The sequence below is a fragment of the Sarcophilus harrisii genome, chromosome 3, assembly GCF_902635505.1.
Source record: "Sarcophilus harrisii chromosome 3, mSarHar1.11, whole genome shotgun sequence".
In the NCBI taxonomy this organism is placed as follows: Eukaryota; Metazoa; Chordata; class Mammalia; order Dasyuromorphia; family Dasyuridae; genus Sarcophilus; species Sarcophilus harrisii.
In genome coordinates this window covers 510,963,766-510,984,035 of record NC_045428.1, presented here as the reverse complement: position 1 = coordinate 510,984,035, position 20,270 = coordinate 510,963,766, and the positions used below count along the sequence as shown (strand labels likewise).

The window sequence follows — 20,270 nt, the reverse complement described above, 5'->3', positions numbered from 1 at the left end:
AAGTTTCAAATATGGTTTTGTATGTGAGATCAATATCTCTAGTCTGAGACCAAACCTAGCTAAGTTTGGAAATACTCATCACCAGCTTGCTCATAGGATAATAACTTTTCATAGCCACAGGAACTCTGAAAGGTCATTTGCTAAAATGCCAACTATAGCATGATCTTTGTTAGAAGGGGCATGTACTTAATGAAGTAAGTTTTCTGAAATATTGAATACAGAGTTATAAGGAAATGATAATGAAGATGATGTGGATGAAGATGATAATGGCTGCCATACTGAAAAAAAAATCAAGGCAACCATTCAAAATTTTTTTCCTCTTCCACCTCCACTTCTTTTTCATCTCCTTTTTATCCACTTCAAAGGAAAAACCCTCCATGCACATTGTCTCCAATATTAGAATAATAACAAGAACTCTACTTCATTATTTTATCCCCTGAGCTTAACACACAGTAAGGGTAATGACTTTGTTCACTCATTCAAATTTTGTAGTACTTTAACATTTACAAAGTATTTTGCAATAATTATATCTGTTCATCCTGACTAAAACACTGTGAGAAAGTTAATATAAATATCTGTTTTGTTTTACAAATGAAGAAATGAATCTCAGAATAAATGACTTGCTCAAGTGGCAAAGCTGAGATTTGAACCTCATCTTCTGATTTTATTTTCTTACTTTCCATTATGTTTATGCCCTATCTTCTGTATGTTTGTTCTATTTTATTCTTGTTGTTTAGTCATTTTTCAGTTATGTCCAACTCTTCATGACCCCAATTGGGATTTTCTTGGCAAAAATACTGGAATGGTTTGTCATTTCCTTCTCCAGCTCATTTTACAGATAAGGAAACCGAGGCAAACTGAGGTTCACTGATTTACTCAGGGTCATACACCTACTAAATATCTATCTGAGGTCAGATTTAAACTCAGGTAGATGAAGATTCCCCCCTCCCCGGCCTCATGTCACTATATATCACCCATCTCTGATTAGATTGAGGGAATGATCCATATAATAGGATCATAGATTTAGACTTGGAGATGACCATAGAAGCCATTTAATCCAACTCACTCATTTCACAGATGATGGGATCCCAAAAGAGGAACTAACTTGTTTAGGGTCACACAGGTGAAAAAAAAAGACTAGGACAACATTTGAACCTCTTTTCCTGATGCCATGTCTAATACTGGGTACCTGGTAAAATGATCTCCAAAAACACCCAGGAAAAATTGCTAAATAGTAGAATTTTGTGTAGTCAGAAAGGCTTTTCCCCAATTGGATTGGTTGTAAGAAATCAAATTAAATAAGTATATTCTATTTATTAGTTAATAAAGGGGAAAAAGAGAGCTCCTTTCTAGAATTCCCCTTTGTGACAGTAATCTAATATTACAATATGTCATAAGGACCACTTATCCTGACTCTCATTCCTTAAAGAATGAGAAAATTAAAAAGTCATCCATCAAAGATAGTTATATTCTTTATGTCCTGTGTGATTTACATACTTATGCTCAGAGATCATTTTTAATTTAACAGATATCACTCAGCAAATGCTATTGCTTCAGACAGCAATTTGGGACCTTTTTCTTCATTTTTAGATAAAAGAATTACTGAAAAATAGCCTTTGTGGTTCTCTCTTTTTATTTTATTCTGTACTTAAAGGAATAGAAAACTAATAAGGCTTTTATTGGAAAGACACCTTCCCCTCCCCTAGTCTTTTAAAATAACCCCCAGACATATGTTCGTGTTAATCTAATTCAGTATGTTACCAAATCTATAAAATGAGGCGGGACCACATCTGTCCTAGTTAATGCTAATATAGATTTTCCATATAGGATTAGCACTATGATAATAATGGATTTTTTCTTGTCTTTGTCAATTGATTAATGTAAGAGGTAAAGGGAGGTGAAATAGAATAAGCTTTTATATAATACCTGCTATGTGCCAGGCACTGTGCTAAGTACTTTTTATACCTATTATCTTATTCAGACTTCGTAACAACCTAGAAAGGAGGGGCTATTATTATCCCCATTTTACAAATGGGCTAAAAAAAGGTTTAACGACTGGTCCAAGGCCACACAGCTATACTCTATCCACTGTGTCACCAGTTGCAAAGGGTGTCAAGATCCTACAGAACACACTCTCAAAATAAAAGTATTTTAGGAGTAAAGTCTAACACCAGGTTCATCACAATATTCCTTCCCATCTCGTCTTTATTCCCTTTACAATCCAACCAGGAAAGCCATCCGATTCCTTCTTTCTATTTACAGTTCAGACTCTGGGTACTTTACCCAAAGATCTCCGTCTTCCCAGGATGGACAGGATATCTCCTTTAAGCCTCGCCCAGTGGCAGGTGAACCCAAAAAGGCATGCAGGTTCAGGACCACTGAGATTCCCAACTACTGTGGGCAAGGAATGCCTCCTAATTTTGCAACATTCATCATAACTCATACCTACAAATTGCACAGTGGCCATCCTATAATGATTTGCCATGGCGTTTCAGAGCTAAGCAGCTGTGTATTGCTATATCCTCAACATCCTGGTTCTCCTCATCAATGGCTTTTTAATTCTAGGAAAAGAAATGAAAAATAAAAATGATCCCATAAAATATGTTTAGAACAAGGGTACTTGTATAATCTATATCAGTTGCTTGTTGTCTTGGGGAGGGGTGAGATAAGGGAAAGAGGGAGAAAAAATTTGGAATTCAAAATCTTATAAAAACTAATATTGAAAACTATCTTTACATGTAATTGGAAAAATAAAATACTATGTTGAGAAAAAAAAAACTGATCCCATAGACATTTTCTGGATTGTCCCTCTCTTTACCAGGCACTGACATTCTTCTCATCATTTTCTAAGTTAGAATTTCTCCTGGATGCTCTAATGGTACCCTTTCCCTTAATAAATAAGTAGATACCATGAAAAATGTTTTTGTTGTTTCCTTTTTTAAGCCCTTATCCTATAGAAAACAAGACCAAAAAAAAAAATGATCCCCAGTATCCACCCACATTGTGGTGCAAACAAAAAAATTATATTATTGAAATGGGCTATCAACATTGCTTAGTGAGCAGGTAGCACCTTGCAAGATATCTTGGGGTGTATTGGCTATATTTCTTTCTTAAGAACTAGGCCTCAAAAACAAATCTGGCCCTCATTGATTAGTCAATAACAGGTCCCAGATCCTAAATGAGCATGTATCTAGTCACATAGTGTCTCTAAGCTAAAATCTAGGAGTCCAGTGACGTGAGTGGAAAAGCAAAAGGAAATGCTTCTAAATTAATCTATTATTTATAAAAAGAAGGAATAAGATGAGTATCTATACTTCCTTCCATTTCTAATATTCTAAGATTACTATGCCCCTGACACATATTAATCCTTGATAAATGCTCTATTAGCCTGCCTCTTACTAATTGAGAAAAATTATGTTTCTATTATATTACTATATAGATATATTATGCATTAATACATAAAATAGAATTTTGTAGGATCCAGACTTTTATCCTCTGTTTCTCCACTGAGGTCCAGCTCCTGTGGAAGGGCAGCTTTTGAAGGACATGGTTGATTGAGATTGCCCTTATATCTCTCCATTAAAGTTTAGAGTGACCCAGCTCATGAAGGGGAAACCAATCAGAGTGATCTGAATGAAGATGGATTCCTCTGTCCAGATTGCTGGAGGCATCTGAGTCTCATGATCAAGCCACATTATTAGTAGAAGGAGATAAAAACTACTAGCTTATGTCCTCATTAAATATCCACCAGTCAGGGTTTATTTCCAGTTGTTATCGGAATTCCCCTTTCAGAGATTATTTAAAGCTTTCAGACTCTCCATGTCTTTTCTCTTTTGTTTCAGAGAGAAACCATCACCATCAATTTACTAAGTACTCTAATTAAAAATTGATTATTATATACTCAGAAACTCTTTGTCTTTGGGGCATTTCATTCATCACATAATACATGTGTCTCTAGAAAAAACATTTGATTAAGAATCAGATGACCTCACTCCAATTCCCTTCTTTGTAACCAAGTCTTAGTTTTCTTATGAGCCAGGTAGGAAAGTTGAACTAGTTGACCTCCAAGATCTGTTCCTGCTCTAAATCTATGATTCTATTTTCACAAACATAGCAGGTTAGAACTAAAAGGGATCATTTTATCTCAGGACATCATTTTTCACATAAAGAAACTGAGCTTCAGATCTGTAAAATAAGCTAGAGAAGGAAATGGCAAACCACTCCAGTATCTTTGCCAAGAAAACCCCAAATAGAGTCATGAAGAGGAGGACATGACTGAACTATGACAAAAATAAGATATTCTTAAGTCCATTTATTTTATCTGCAACAATGAAATTTTTGTGACATATGTAGTATTGATTGATTATACTTGTTAAAAGAATTATTATTTTTAAGGAAAAAGCTTCCCATAATGCATCCTTTTTCAAGACTACCTTCCATCTTAATCATTAAAAAACCTAGCAAGATATCTTGGGGGGTAGATTTATTTTTTATATATACCATGTTTTAAATCCAAACACTCTGGCTGTCATTGACTGGCCAATAACAACTAAGCTCAAGCCTCTCTTGACCCGTGTTTGAGTTCAGGTGGCTGAGAGTTAATGGAAATGAGCAAATTTTCTGTTTAGGTCAGAAACCCTGAGGATCTTCTCCCAGATCATTTTTTTAAACTAGATCAAAGAGATTAGTCTTTGCCTCATTTTTCACTAGCCTGAATCACTGAATGGATATTGCCTCAGTCAAACTGAAATCTGTTAAAATTTTAGCTTAAAAAGTCCAAGGTCTTTTACTTCATCTAGAGCCATCTCCATTCAAACTCTCCTATATTTTGCCCTTGGACCTAGATGACTCTGGAGGAGAAAGTGAGGCTGGTGACTTTGTACACCCTCCCTCACTTAAATCCAATTCACTTGCAAGTTATGGCATCACCTTCCTGATGTCATGGGTCTCTTTGAGAACAAAGAACAAAACACAAGCACTTTCCATGTACTCTGTATATAACTTGTATAAACCTATATATGTAGGTGTTGCCTCTTCCCAAAGAATGTAAGTTCTCTGAGGGCAGAGAATCTTTTTCCTTTTTCTTTGTATCCCTTAGAACTGTGCTTGGCATATAATAAATACTTATAAATAATTATTGATCAATTGACAATACATAATGTATCACACTAATTTTTAATTATAATTGATATAGACTATCAAACTATAAACACTTATTGACTGCTCATTGTGAGAAAAGCACTACTTTGGGTATTATAGTGGAAAAAAACATGGATATGGTCTTTGTCCTCCAGGAGCTTAGGAAATCATCCTAGCAGAACTAACATGAATGGTCAGAAATACATATTTTGGAACAATTGCTGTCCAATAATATAATAAGCTGCCTTGTTAATAACAATAACTGACCTTTATATAGCATTTTAATGTTTACATGATACTTTACACATAATGTTTTATATTTATTCTCATAGTAATACTTGTCAAGTATGCATGACAAGTCTTATTTACTTTACCCATTTGGCAGATGAGGAAAGAGAGGAAGGTCAGTGTGTTTAAGTCACTGCTTATATGATGGTTGGGATTTGACAACAGGTCTGACCTTACTCCTAGCAATCTATTTTCCTTATCACTCTGCTTCTTTTGTAAACCCCTCTTCTATAATAAAGACTGGATGGCTATCTGTCTATCAGAAACAGCATAGAAAAGATGTTTCGACTTTGGATGGGAGAGTGAAAAAAGTGCTCTACAAGATACTTGTTTATGCTTTTAGCTCACAAATAGTAAAACATTACCTTGCGATATTATGTGAGCTATAGCATTGTTTTTACTGTGCCATAATAAGCATTTCCACTAGGTTCTGCAGAATTCATTTTCTTTAAAGGTCTTTGGCTCTAATGAGACATAACTCCATTCTTCCCACTTTGCTAGTCACGTCTCTTCATTGATGCTTTAAAAGATAGGCAGTTTCATCAATGGAGTAGAAATCCCTTCTACTGACTCGAATTTCAAACTTCTGATCATGAGCTTTCCTCCAATGGTTCAGCAAATGCTAGAGAAGCAGCAGTCCATCATCAGTCTCATAGTCCTTTTTTTTTTTTAAACTTTGCAGCAGGTTTTAAAATCTTTTCACCTCTAGTATTTCTAGAATACCTTACCATGCCTCAGGATCATTCTCAAACCATAATAAGGCATTGGAATGTTGTTGTTTTGTTAATTTTATGACCTTCTGAATTAATTATTTATACTCTTTATATATCATTTCATGTTTCATCTTTGCATAGCATTTAGTATAATCAAATTTTATGCAAAAATTAAGAGAATTATTCAGGAAAATGATCCATTAAGGTAATCAGGCCTGGATACAACTCCCTACTTTTATGAACTTCAGCTTCTTCATCTGTAAAATAGTGGTTGGATAATATCCCTCTAAGATCCCTTCCATTTCTACATTTATGATCCCACTGTCACTAGTGAAATGAGAAGGTTGAAGCTATAATTGATTAATTAAATAGAAATATTTCTTTTTTGAGAAAGACATAGAAAGGGTTTGTCATTTCTTTTTCCAGCTCATTTTGCAAATGAGGAAACTGAGGCAAGCAGGGCTAACTGACTTGCCCAGGATAACATATCTAGTCAGTATGAGGTTAGATTTGAACTCAGGTCCTTCTGATTTCAGGTTGGTGCTCTATGAACCCTAACCCTAACCCTAGTCACTTTGCTGTCCTTATACCATCATAGAAAGAGTGATTAGAACTGGAATTGAGGGCCATGGGGTTGGAACCCAAACTTGCATATTTTCTAACTTTATGACTTTGGTCAATTATCTTCTTTTTCTGGAATCTCAAGATTCCTCCATCAATAAAATAAGGGTCTTTTCCAACATTATATTTATGCCCTTATGATTTGTAACACTGAACTAATAATACTTCCACTGTTCCCTCACAAAATTGATGTGAGGAAAGTATTTTGTAAACCTCTTAAAGCCCTCTGTAGCCCTTCAAATGCCCTAGAGAAATATCAGTGTTTTCCATTAGATGAAGTTTTCCCCTTTACATATGTGGTGACAGCAGAAAGTGGTAGAATGTGTGAAGACTCAAGTCCGATTTTTTTTTGTGTGGATTTCACCCTCCTTTCTTTTTTCATACAGTCATTCTCAGCTTGGCACTACGACTCGCCAGCCTTCAATGACACTGCAGCGAGCCATCTCCCTGGAGGGGTAAGCAAAGCATTCCAAAGCCACCATTCTGAGGGAACTCCATAATATTGAGCAAAGCAGGGCTACTCAGATGAAGAGCAAACAGATCTGTGTCTTGTGAGCGGTCGATACTCAGATGTAAATAATACTCCTGTACATAAGGGTGGGCTTTAAATAAAATTAGAAATTATGATTCTTATTATTATTTCACCCACTACAATCTAATAAATGCTTTGTGTTAGAAATAAATATTCCATCTTTGAATGGACTCACTCCAATAGGACTAGAGAATTTGTTATTCATGGCATAACCTAAAAATAAATGGACTTCCTCAAGAGGTAGTTAGCCACCTATCACTATTCATTATTGGTGGAACTGTGAACTGATTTATCCTTTTTTGAGAGCAATCCAGAATTATGCCCAAGGGGGCTGGGACATCTCAGCAAAGTGAAAGACTTTGTTTTGGAATATGAGTTGGGTTAGATGACTTTTGAAATCACTTTGAAACGTCTGAGATTGTTATTTTGTAATTCTGTGATTCTAGGTTTGACCAGAATCAACTAAGCAAGTATGTATTATATTCCTATGGCATTCCAATTACTGTGCTAGAAATTGGGTACAAAGAAACAAAAATAATGAAATCATTCCTGCCCTTAAGAAGCTTATACTCTCTTAGAGCAGCTGTTATTAATCCAGCACCCTAAAATCTTAGGTTTAGAAAATTTCAAAACTGTATATCAATGTAATTGGTCTCCCTCTGTCATCCTATGTATTTTATTTTATGTACTTAAGAATATTATTTTGAGAAGAAATCTATGGGCTTTACCAGTCTGCCAGAGAGGATCATGACTCCAAAATGTTTAGGAACCCCTGTACTAAAGAGCTATAAATTCTTCAAAACAAGTATTGTACAAGGAAAATCCAAGAGAGGGATTTTTGTGTAAGGTTTCACAGAATAAATGACAGCTGGATTGAACCCTGATGCAATATAAGGACTCTGAGAGGCAGAAATAAAGGAGGATTACATGCTGGGCATGAGATACAAACTGTGTAAAGGTAGGGAAATGGGATGTAGAATATGGAATTAGCCAGAAAATTGGTAGTCCTATTTGGCTGGAAAAGGGAGATAAAATGGCTAGAAAGTTAGATTGAAGACAACTTATAGAGGGCTTAAATGCCTAGGTAAAAGTTTTATACTTTTTCCCAGAATTGGTAGGGAGTCCCTGGAGATTTTGAATTGGAAAATGGAATTATCAGTTCTGTGATATGGGGATGCCAGCACAACATAATAAATAAGCTACTGGACTGGAAGTCAAGAATCTCACTTCATATACTTTCTAGCTATGTGATTAAGCCATTCATTTAATCACTATGCCTTATTTCATCTATAAAATGAAAGAGTTGTATTTAGTGGATTCTAAGTTCCTTGCTTAATCTAAATTTATGCTATTTTACATACATACACACAGATATATGTGCATATATATTATATAAATTTGAGATTATTTTGGTGATTATATAGAGAATGGAATGGTAAGACAAAGCAAGCAGATAAAATAGGAGACTATTACAAAAGTTTATATGAGAGATGATGAAGGCAGCTAAAAGGAAGATTTGAAAAGAAGATCTATATTTTCTAGGTAATCCTGAGACATTTATTATATGTATGACCTACACAAGTCACTTAATCTCTATTTTTCTCAATTTCCTTAACTATAAAATAGTGAAGATAATACTAATACCCCACAGGGTTGCAATGAGTTTAAATAAAATACTATTTAAAAATTGCTTTGAAAATTTTAAAATGATATATAATTCCTAGCTCTTATTTTTAAGAAGGAAGATAGAAGAGATATTATATTACAAGAATTGAAAAGATTTGACAACTGATTGTAAAGAAGTAATGAGGACAAGAAAATAGTCAAGGATGGCTCCAAACATAAGATATCTAAAAGGATGGATATGTTTTCTATAGAAATAATAAAGAAATGTAACTTTAGAGGATCCTAATGGTCACCTTTTAGATATATTACATTTTAGATATCAAGGAGATATCAAGGAAGGAAAATCCAGTAGTAAATCATTGCTTGACTGTGTGTGTGTCTATAACACACATATACAACACATATGTTTGTGTATGTGTATGTATATAAATATATATATATATATGAAAAAATTTAGAAAGATACTTATATTCATGAAAAGTTAGTAAACTTCCAAGAGATCAACCATGAAGTGAAGAAAAGGATTCTAAAACAAAGTCCTAGGTAAAATCCATGCTTAAAGGAAAGGAAATCCATAATTATCCAATAAAAGAGAAAGTGGAAGGACTACAGGAACTGAGCAGTTTCCCAGAAGTCAAGTGAAGAGATTTGGATCAATGTAAAAGCTAGAAGAGAGATCAAGGAAGAATGAAGACTGACAAAAACAAAACAAAACAAAACTCTATCAGGTTCATCAGTTAAGAACATTCATAATTTTGAAAAAAAAATGGTTTTTGGTTTGGGGTTTTGGGTTTGGGTTTTTTATTTTTTTTTTTTTTTTGGTTGTTGAGCCATGGGATTGGAAAGCAGAAAGGATTAAGAAATAAATAGGTAATGAGAAAGTAGAAGAAGCAAAGAGTAGAGGGAGAAGTAGAGAGTTATTTCTGGAAACTTGTCATTGAAAGGGGAAAAAGATATAAGATGGTATTTCAAAAAATGACAGGGTCAAATGAAGATTTGTTTTTAAGATTAGCATAAATCAGAGCTAGTAATTGTCTGAGGACTCATATGAATTCAGATATTCTTGATTCTAGGCTTGGTGTTTTATCCACTGCACAATTGCCTGCCCATATATCGATATACCCATATATAAAAGAAAGAGGTTGATTTGAAGAGAGATTTTGAACCCAAGTATTCATCAGCTCTTAAGGAAGGGCTCAGGGAGTGGGGGACAAAGAAGTAACTTGAAGTCCAGTAGAAATAGGAAATAGGGATCTGGATCAGATTGTATACACTGATGGAGGGAACCTCAAAGGAGGAAAGAACATCATAAGGATCTGGGAAATGGCCAGGGGAATGAAGGAACATAAGAAATTCTATTCTTGGCCTATTGTGTTAGGAAACATGAGAAAAAGGGAACCAGACTTTATATGGATGATCAGGAAAGAAGTTCTCACACTAAATGACTACTACTTAAAGTCCTTCCCTCTCAAAGATTCTATAATGCTGTATATGTTCTGTTGAATGAGGATTGTAGGAGAAAAAAGAGCTAAAGGAAAAAAAAGAAAGAGGGGAACCAAAAGGGCAATAAAGACAAGGGGAAGAAAGAAAGGAGAAATGTGTTGTTGAGTTATTACTAAAGTTTTTAAAATTTTTATACAAAAATATTTTTTCTTACAAAAGGCATCCTGATGAGATGTTACAGAGAGCTCTGTGTGATTGATGGAACAGCAACATGGAAGGAGCTTAATCAGTCTCTTGTTTTGTTTTGTTTTTCTGACTTCTTTTATCAGATACTTACAAAACATTAATAATTTTTAAAAATTATTTTGAAGGATTAATATGCACACACATCTGATAATGCTTTATTCATCAGGCTCAAGGGTTCCTTTTGAATAAGATTTTAGTAACATACAAGATTTATATTAGTTTTCTAGTAAAGCGTAGAAGGATCACTTAATTAAAAAGAAAAATAAAAGACAATTTGTTTTAAAGTTAACAAAGCTTAAGAAAATATTTTATGACTTATTATACCAAGTTGGAGTTAGGAATTAATCTCAGTTCTGTCCTTTGGAGGAGCATATCCCAATTGTACTCTTCATTGGTGGAGCGAATCTAAGTCATCATCTGAGTTTATTCCACTTACTGAGAATTAATATTTACATTAAAATAGAGGGATAAATCCTACTGAGATCTCATTCAGGACCCAATTAAGTCTACCAGTGAACAATGAAGTTCTTTTTCTGTATGTTGGCTTAGTCTTGATCCTAATATAGTATTGGGAAATAAAATCAAAATTGTTGTTGAGAGAAAAAATAGTATATGTATGTGTGCATATATATTTATATACATATGTATAAATACACATATATATGCAATGTATGTTTTGTATATATCTATGTATTCAAACTACTAAATTAATTAATTACTCCTATTAACACCATTTTACAGATGGGGAACTAGAGGCAGTAATGTTAAATGACTTACCAGAAGTTGGATTTCAGGTCAGGTCTCCCTGGCTCTAGACCTAATGCTCAGTCTAGCACCTAATTTGTCTTAATGCTACTTGTACTTTTCAAACCCCTCATTTTATAATTTTTATAAATGAGGAAATTGAGCCTAGAGTAGAAGGGAAGTGATTTTTTTTTCCCCACAGTCACCCTAACCTGGAGCTCCATGGCTGAAAACCAGGTTTCCTGACTCACAAACCACTATTCAAGTCCATTCAAAATGCATTTGTTTATTCTTTCTTTCTTCTTCTTTGAATAATGGAATATAAGTGTTTGTGAATATTTACCAAGTTCAGAATAACACTCCCCTGCACTAAAAAATGAATAAATTTTTCAAGCATTTATTGTTAATCACCTATTATGTGTTTGAGAAGTGGGAGAGTAATATGTATTTGAGATTTTAGGATCACAAATACAGAGTATATTCTTGGAGACCAATTAGTTCACCTTTTACATTTGACAGATGGGGAAACTGAGGATGCTGATGACTTGCATCACCAGCAGATAGGAAACAGCAGAACCAAGATTTGAAATCTGGACCCCTGACTCCAAATCTATAGATTTTTCTATTGTGCTCTTCTGTTTTCCTTACAGAATTAACTCCCTGCTTTGATTGAACTTCCAGATTCATAAAGGAGTAAGAAGTATATGGATCTATAGCTCAAATGCAAAATATGCCTTAAGTCCACAGGATAGGTGTTGTTTCCCTTACACTAAATTAACTCCTCCAGTTGGAATGATTTAAGTTACTTTGAGAATCAGATCTTGCTTCAGAAGTCTGTTTTTGTATCCTCACTTCAACATGTCTGCAGTTCCTCTTTGCTAAACAGAATATATGCCATATAAACTAAAGTAACTAGAATTGAGAAAGAAACTACCATCTGTGACTTAACGCCCAGCTGACCAAAGGTGGTATAAATCTGGCTATTTATTAAGCCCTTTTAACCAGAGGCCAGAGCACTAATGTCGGTACTATGTGTCTCCTCTTGCCTGCCAGGTAAAGCCATAATACAGCATATAATCATTGCTACTGAACACATTGTAAGGGAGTCATTTTTCTTTGTATGTAGAAGAATAGCTCTTTAACAGAACCCCCATTACCACATTACACTGCTGAGTGCACAGAAGCCATCAGCTGACAGCTAAAATGTGTTATTTTAATCTCTACTTCCTAATGCTTTTGTGACCAGGGAGCTACTTAGGCTACTTAGAAATAAATGAAGTTTAAGATAACACATTTAAAATAATAGATTTTCTATTTAAGTTGTGTTTATATGACAAAATACTCAGTTCAGTTCAACAAACACTGATTTAGATGGGCAGCAAGATGGCCCAAAGTCCTAATGTTAGACTTGGAATCAGGAAGACTTGAGTGTGAGTTCTGTATCAGACATTTACTAGCTGTGTGACCCTTAGCAAGTACTTTAAGCTTTCTCAGTACATTTCCTCTCCTATAAAATGAGTTTAATAATAATATCTACTTCACAGGACTGTTGTAAGAATAAAATGAAATAATAAAATATATGATGATATCTTCTGCAAGAAGTCTTTTCCTGTAAATTATTTCCTATTTATCTTGGATCTAGTTTGTTTTGTATGCATTTAAATGCTAGTTGTCTCCTCTATTAAGTTTTAATTCCTTGAGGATCTGGACTGTCTTTTTCCCTTCAGTTCTTAGCACAAATGTTTACTGATTGATCACTTTGCCAGTTCTTAATCTTCACACCTTCCCTCTAAATTGCAAGCTCCTTAAGGATAAGGACTATGTTTTGGGCCCTTTTAATGTCCCTAGTGTTTAGCATAGTACCTGGCAAATAGTAAATGTTTAATAAATGTTCATTCTTTGCTTGATTGAAATTATGCCCATTTTGGGACAGTTAGGTGACTGGCACAGTGTTTACAACTCCAGCCCTGAAGTCAGGAGGACCTGAGTTCAAATCTGGTCTCAGACATTTAACACTTCCTAGCTATGTGACCCTGGGCAAGTCACTTAACACCAATTGCCTCAACAACAAAAAATGCACAATTTATCATATATCACCTATACATATGTATGTGTATATGTATATTTTTTTCTTTGTATTCTTTTTTATATTACATTTTTATTATAGCTTTTTATATACAAAACATATGCATGGGTAATTTTTCAACATTGACCCTTGCAAAAACTTCTGTTTCAACTTTTCCCCTCCTTCCCTCCACATCTTCCCCTAGATAGCAGATAGTCCCATACATGTTAAATATGTTAAAGTATTACATAATTCTTTGTATATTGTCTCCTAAGTTAGATTGTGAACTTGTTAAGATCAGGGGTTACTTTTTGCCTTTCTTTCTATGCCCAACATTTAGCATCATTCCTGGCACACCAATAAGTTTGTAATAAATGTTACTCTCTTGATTGAGTTTTAAAAATATTTTGCAGACTTTAAAATGTTATGTAAAAGTTAATTATTGTTACTGTTGTAGTAGTTGTTTGTTGTAGGTCATTATGCTAAAAAGAAAAAAATATTTTTAGATGGAATATATTACAAAGATGTAATGTGATAAAATTTCAATTATTTGATTCTTAGATCTACAAAATTTAATAGAATTTAATAGAAAAAAATGCAAAATTCCATACTTTGCTTCAATAAAGCTGCACAAATCTAATATATAAAAGACATTACTAGACAAATTTGGGGGAAAGGAAAGCTCTGTGGGTTGACGGGAATTACCCATGAGTAATAACCAATAATATTTCAAAGATAAAAAGTAACATAAATTTAGGCTATATATATTTTAAAAAATCAGTGCCCCTAATAAGGACAATGATAACCCAGTTCTTCTATGCCTTGAGTGGGCTACATCTAGACAATTATATCCTCTCCTGAATGCTACATTCACTTGGTTTAATACATTTAGAAGAAGAGAATAAGCATAGAAATGATACTGAAATCTATTCCAAATGAGAATTGAAGGAACTAAAGCTTTTTAAATTGCAAAAGGGAAGACTTGGACATGAATAAGGGCATTGGAATTAATATCTTTTTTCGTGCATTTGAAGAACTATTAATGAAAAGGGATTCAGCTGGTTCTATTTGGAACAAAAAGGCAGAACTTTAAGAGAAACAGGTTTTAGCTCAATATAAAGAACAATTTTCTAATAGTTAAACTTACCTAAAAGTGAGATGGAATGCTCCAGAATATAGGGAGTTCTCTTTCACTGTAGATCTTCAAATGAAGACCATAGATATTGAAGCGAACATTCCATTTCAGGCATTCATTGGACTGGATAACATCTGAGATCATTTCCTTCAGCCCTGAGATTCTGGGATTTGTTTGCTGTCTTCAGCAAGTAACTTCATTTCCTTGGGCCTCTGTTCCATATCTGTAAAATAAAATACTCAGTCTAGATCCCTGTACATTATAAAACTGAATGATTCACTTTTATTCTGAGCGTAGATTTATCAGGTGTCCAGCTAGTTGTATCCAATTTAACCATTAATTCTTCCCTTTGGAATTTTACTTTTTATTTTTAAATTTTCTTTCCTGATGCTTGGTGAAAATTACCTTAATCTCATTCTTGTCTTTTCTTCCTGTAGAAGAACTTTACCTTCCTTTGAGGGATCACTCCACATTTTTCATAGCATCTAGCGCACTGAGTAGGTACTCAATAAACATTTGTTTCATGGTTAAATGAATTAATGATTGTCTTTTCCAACTGAGCCATCTGTGTGGATCAGTTCAATGTAACTATTGCCAAATGTCCACTGACCTCCTCTGTTTTTACAATGCTTTTACAGAGCAGACTGTGGTATGATAGAAAAATCATTGGACACTACAAGAATGTACCTTGAGAGTTCTGGAGAGGTCAGGAAGGCAGGGTTCTAGTTTTGTCTGAAACCTGATATTAAGCAAGGGTTTCTATCTTTTTTTATATTTTTGACTACTTAGGTCAATGAAGCATATGGACCCCTTCTCAAAGTAACTTAAATATATAAAACCATATATAGGATTACAAAGAAAACATTAAAATATGGTTATTACTTTTTTCAAGTTCATAGATCCCAGGTTAACATCCCCTCCTCTAGATCATGTCCTGTTTTCTTGCCTTTGGGATTTGGGGGAAAAATATTAAAATATTTTCTACCACTAAGGCCAGTACTAAACTGGATTCTTTCCTCCTGTTTCTTTTTTCATATCTGAATGTCTGAAATTGGAAAGTCTAACCTTATTATAGTCTTCCCATAGGATGATTACAGGGTGATTATAACTTCTGTCATTTAGCTAACTGATAGCTATCTAAAATACATTTGGTTGGCCAATGTGGCAGAGGCCTAATGTGCTAATTAATGTAACTAATTTGTAGGATTGCATCTTGGTAAATTTGCTTCTTAAATAATAAAAGATATAATGTTTTATGTTTTTGACAGAAAGATATAGATATAAATATAGACCTATTTGTTTCTCACAGTGATTTTGTAAAGTAGGTGCACAGACTGATCTTGATTTTACAAATAAGGAAACTAGAGTTCATATCTTAAGCAATTCTCCCATGGTAACATTATGAGGAAGTATTGGATACAGGAGTTGAACCCATCTTTCTGATTCTAAATATATCCTGCAGCACTATCTCTCTGTTTAAACTATTCAGTAAAACTTATATGAAAATCTTTTCGGTTTAAATGAGTTACTTTAAGAAACTAATTATGGAAATGCAAGTCTCATGGGAATCTGCCCAAATCTGATCACATGTGAAGTATCAAATATAGTTCTATATTCCTCACTTTGAGAAAGACATTAATAACCTGGAAAGTATCAAGGTAAAGCTCCTTGAGACCATTTCACATTAGAATTGGTTGGAATAACTAAGTATATTTAGCCTTAAGAAAAGATTCAAGGCTAAGAATAAACAGAAGAATATTGTATATTGTAACAGCAATATTGTTTATTAGGATCAACATTGAAAGTCTTAGCTACTCTGGTCAGTGTAATAGTATGAGACAATTCGAAAGAGCTTATGATGAAAAATGCCATCTATCTCCAGAAAGAGAACTGATGAGTTCAGAAGGCACTTTGAATCATATGTTGTTGTTGTTGTTTTTTGCAACATGGCTAATATAGAAATATTTTTGCATGACTCCAACATCATAGTTGATCATCTTTTCAATGGGGAAATGAGAGACCATAAGGAGGAAGATAATTTAGAACTCAAAAATGAATGTTAAAAATAAATTTAAATAAATAAATAATTTTGAAAGAAAATTCAAGACAATAGATATGATTTCTCTATTCAAGAAATGTTATATGGAAGAGAGATTAGATTTGTGTCTTCCAATAGAAGGAAGAAACAGGAACCATGTGTGGAAGCTGCAAAGAAACAAATTTAGAGTTAATAGGGGAAGGGAGGAAGTGACATTCTCCAGAGTAGAATAGATAAATTAAGAGGTAGTGAGCACTCTTCCTGAAGCTCTTCAAGCAAAAGCATTTGCTAAGAATCTTGTCATCACTCTAAATGACCTCCGAGTTTCCTTCTTGGGATTCTGTAACTCTTTGATTCCAGTGAACCCACTTATCCAGATGAACAAGGCTCTAGAATTGGTATCAAAAGATCCTGGGTTCAGATATTGCCTTAGATACCTGCTAGTTGTATAACCTTAGGAAAGTCAATTTCTCTATATATATTTCAGTTTCTTCTTCTATAATCTGGGGTGAAAAATAACATTTAAGATTGCTTTCATCTTAAAATCTATGATCTATCATTTTTTATACCTATCTTTGATTTGCTCTATTTTCCCTATACTATACTATAATATACTATACAAAATACTATAGGTATTTTGGTGACATCAGCAGGAAAGTAATAGTTAATTAATGTTTATTAAGCACCTACTATGTGCCAAGCTAAATACTGGGGATACAAAAAAAAGGCAAAAGATAGTCCCTGTCCTCAGGAAGCTGAGACTCTAATGAGGAAGACAACTACACGAATATATGTAGAAAAGCTATATACAGAATGAAGAGAAACAATTAAGAAAGGGAAGACACTAGAATTAAGGGAATTAAGGGAGATTGGGAAAGGATTCCTATAGAACATGGGATCTTTTTTGCACTGGAAATCAGAAAAGATAGTAGATAGCGATGAAAAGGGAAAACATTCCAGACATAAGGCATAGCCAGTGAAAATATCCAAAGCTGAAATTGAGTATCTTGTTCATGAAACATCATAACAGTGCTTGGTAGGGAGTCAGGTATAAGAAGACATGAAAGTTAGAAGGGGCATGATTATAAAGGGCTTCAGATGCCAAATAGAGAATTTTGCTTTTGATCCTGGAAGTAATAGATAACTACTGTAGTTTTTTGGGTAGAGGGGTGACATGGTCAAATTATGCTTTAGGAAAATCACTTGGGTGAGTCATTGGAGGTTGCATTGGATCTTAAGTAAAGAATGTGTTATGGAATATCAGAATAAATTTCAAATAATATTCACAAGAGGATTATTGGCTTCTTTATATTGTTTGTAACAAAGAAAAATGTTTCAGAAAAGAGCAATTAGTTGAAGTTAGGAACTTCTCAGAGGTACTAAAATCAGTGTGATTTCTCCATGAACTGTATTTATCAAATTGCAGTTTAAAAAAATACAGTGAACAATTATCCATAAATGACTTAAAGTCTAATAAAAAGTGGCAAACTCCATCTATAGATTTTAAAAAAAGGTTTCAGTAAAATTTCTTTATCCCTGAAGCACCAAATAAGGAATTTTGATTTGGCCAAAATTAAAACTTTCCCCCCAAATCCCACAGCAATGCACCTTGTTAAGAATCCAGCCACCTTCTATGATAAAATATCTACTGGCTCATTCAAACAGAATTTTCGGCAACTCTAATTCAAAGTGAGTTCAGCAACCTCAGTTCATATCCAAGGACAGTATATTATTACTGAATAATATATACAATAATAATAAATATTCCGTGATAAATAAATCTGGCTGAAGGTCAGGACACTCACAGGATCCAACCAGAGCAAGAGGCAAGGACCACATTCTTTTACTTCTCTCAGATGCCTCCCTTATTATATATATCACTCCCCAAGTATATTCATCCTTTCTTCTCACTTCTCTTCTTCCCTCTTCTTTCTGGCCACACATCTTGTCCTTCTCACTGAGGCTTCATTCCCTTTTTTTCTCTTTACATTTTTCCACATCAATCTACCATATACATTTTTTGCCCTGGGGTAATCTTCTCATTTCCCTTCAACATCTTTCTTAGACCCATTTCTATTCTGCTGGCTGTCGCCCTGTTCTCATCTCTACCATTAAATGTATCCTGTTCTGTTATCTATCTTCTTTACATGTGTGAAACAGGAAATATAAAAGGTCCCTTCACATAAAGCTTTAGGGATCGCCAACAATTTGTCAGTGTTGAAATAAGGCTAAGAAAGCAGAATGAGAGCAAAATGTTTCTGGAGTCTTAAATCCATGATTTTGGTAGCCTACTTGTTTTCCTAGGATCTGGGTGATGAATGCCACCTGCTGTTAAAACAGATTTTAGCAGTCTCAAAAATGAACATCACCAGATTGGTTCACTGCTTCACAGAATAACAGAATTTAAGAGTTGGAAGGACCCTCAGCAGATGCTAATTCAAAATGATTTGAGAAAAGAATCTTTATTATAAAAAATATAGAAAATGATTGTCTGACTTTTGTTTGAAGACCTCCAAGTAAGATGAATCAACCCACAATCTCTTGAAGCGATCCATTCCATTTGAGAGCAGCTCTAATTGTTAGGAAGTTTTTCCTGACTTCAAGCTTAAATTTACCTTTTTGGAACTTTTTACCCATTACTCCTAGCTTGGCCTTCTGAGACCTAATCCTTTGTCCCTATGACGGTTCTTCAAATACTTGAAGAAACAGATGTACTATTCCTTCCAATTCTTCTCTTCTTTGAACTAAATAAGCCAAATTCCTTTGATAGATCCTCACATGGCATGAACTTAAGACCCTTCATCATTCCTGGTTGCTCTCCTCTGGACATTCTCCAGCTTCCCACTATTTTTCTTAAACTCTGGCACCCAGAACCAAATGCAGTGGTCCAGAGGAGGTTTGATGAGGACAAAATAGATCATAGAATCAGAGCATTGGAGTCATGTCCATTTAATTCAACTCATTCATTTCACAGATGAGGAAATTGAGGCCTAAGAACATTAAATGACAACCAGTGTTGCCCTGATAGCTAAATATCAAAAGCAGGATTTGAATCAAAGTCTTCTGAGTCTGGATTTAGTGTGATCTTTCCACTGTACTTTCTTATACCACTTTCCTGACAAGAAACTGATCACCCTTCAGTTGAAGATTTCTAGTAATGGAGAACATGCCCCTCAAGGAAGTACATTTTTGTCGGGGAACAGGAGCAGCTCTAATTTTATTTTTTTACAATCTGCCTTCTTGCCCTCCCCCAAAATTAGTCCAATCTATATTCCATATGATCAATATTGAAATACTTGAAGGCAAGTGTCATATCTCCTATGTCATCATTCTTCAGGTTAAAACTTCCCAATCTTTCATTTTCTCTTTCTAAGGTAGAGTATTAAAGCATTTAACCAGACTGGCTGCCCATGTAGATGCTAATCTAAGTACTTCAGTACTTTCTATTGGAATGAATGGTGCATGTTGATTGATTATTACTTATGCCAACAGTGACAGAAACACGAATATGACTTTCACTTCTCAATACATGAAATTTTTACATCAAATCGTGCCTCTGATACCCTCTTTTAAGAACAGACCACCAACCTGATTATTAAAAGTTCTGATAAGCTTCTTTTGTACTAGCCTCATGACAGTTACCTCTTTGCCCAGCCTAAGGCTGTGTATCTCCCTCTAAT

At 34.3% G+C, this 20,270-nt stretch overlaps 1 protein-coding gene across 7 annotated transcripts in view; it reads left to right on the top strand.

Annotated features, from left to right (window-relative positions):
* Nucleotides 1–20,270, top strand: part of DLG2 (discs large MAGUK scaffold protein 2) — a 1,520,398-nt gene that overhangs the window by 1,000,621 nt on the left and 499,507 nt on the right. For all 7 annotated transcript variants that reach the window (XM_031963714.1, XM_031963717.1, XM_031963716.1 and 4 more), the window contains one exon: nt 7,148–7,216. In XM_031963714.1, the coding sequence (XP_031819574.1) occupies nt 7,148–7,216 (69 nt within the window). The remainder of the gene's footprint in view (nt 1–7,147; nt 7,217–20,270) is intronic.